Below are 549 nucleotides of genomic sequence, written 5' to 3'. Positions count from 1 at the left end.
GGGCACAGCCGGGGGGCTGCCCCTGCCATCTCACCCTGGCCTCCAGCTTCTGGATCTGCTTCTTGCCCCCCTTGAGAGCAATCTGCTCCGCCTCATCCAGGCGCATCTGCAGGTCCTTGATGGTCTGTTCCATGTTCTTCTTCATCCGCTCCAGGTGCGCGCTCGTGTCCTGCTCCTTCTTCAGCTCCTCCGCCATCATGGCAGCCTGTGAGGCCCAGAGCACAGGGGCATCACCACAAGGCCAGGCAGCCCTGCCAGACACAGGGGCTCAACGGCACAGCTCTGAGACCCTCCCCTCTCCTCCCACACAGGGTGCTGGGCAGCCTTGCCAAACTACACAGGACCATCCCCACCATGCTCTTACATCCGTGATAGCCTTCTTCGCCTTCTCCTCCGCGTTGCGGCACTCCTGCACCGCGTCCTCCACTTCGCTGCTTAGCTGGGAGATGTCGGCCTCCAGCTTCTTCTTTTGGTTGATCAGGCCCGTGTTCTGCGGACAGAGCAGGGCAGTGCCACGGGGACCTCTCCGTGGGCTCTTCGTGGCTGGCA

At 62.7% G+C, this 549-nt stretch overlaps 1 protein-coding gene across 1 annotated transcript in view; it reads right to left on the bottom strand.

The window, feature by feature from the left end:
- Nucleotides 1–6: 6 nt before the first annotated feature.
- LOC104509466 (myosin-7B-like) overlaps nucleotides 7–549 on the bottom strand; it is a gene marked incomplete at its 3' end in the record, with an annotated part of 26,970 nt that continues 26,427 nt past the window's right edge. The window contains exons 37-38 of the mRNA XM_010151416.1: nucleotides 365–490; nucleotides 7–205 (exon numbers count right to left, since the gene is read on the bottom strand). Of these exons, the coding sequence (XP_010149718.1) occupies nucleotides 7–205; nucleotides 365–490 (325 nt within the window). The remainder of the gene's footprint in view (nucleotides 206–364; nucleotides 491–549) is intronic.

The sequence above is a fragment of the Eurypyga helias genome, unplaced genomic scaffold, assembly GCF_000690775.1.
Source record: "Eurypyga helias isolate BGI_N326 unplaced genomic scaffold, ASM69077v1 scaffold11825, whole genome shotgun sequence".
NCBI classification, from domain to species: Eukaryota; Metazoa; Chordata; class Aves; order Eurypygiformes; family Eurypygidae; genus Eurypyga; species Eurypyga helias.
This window is presented reverse-complemented; position numbering and strand designations above follow the sequence as displayed.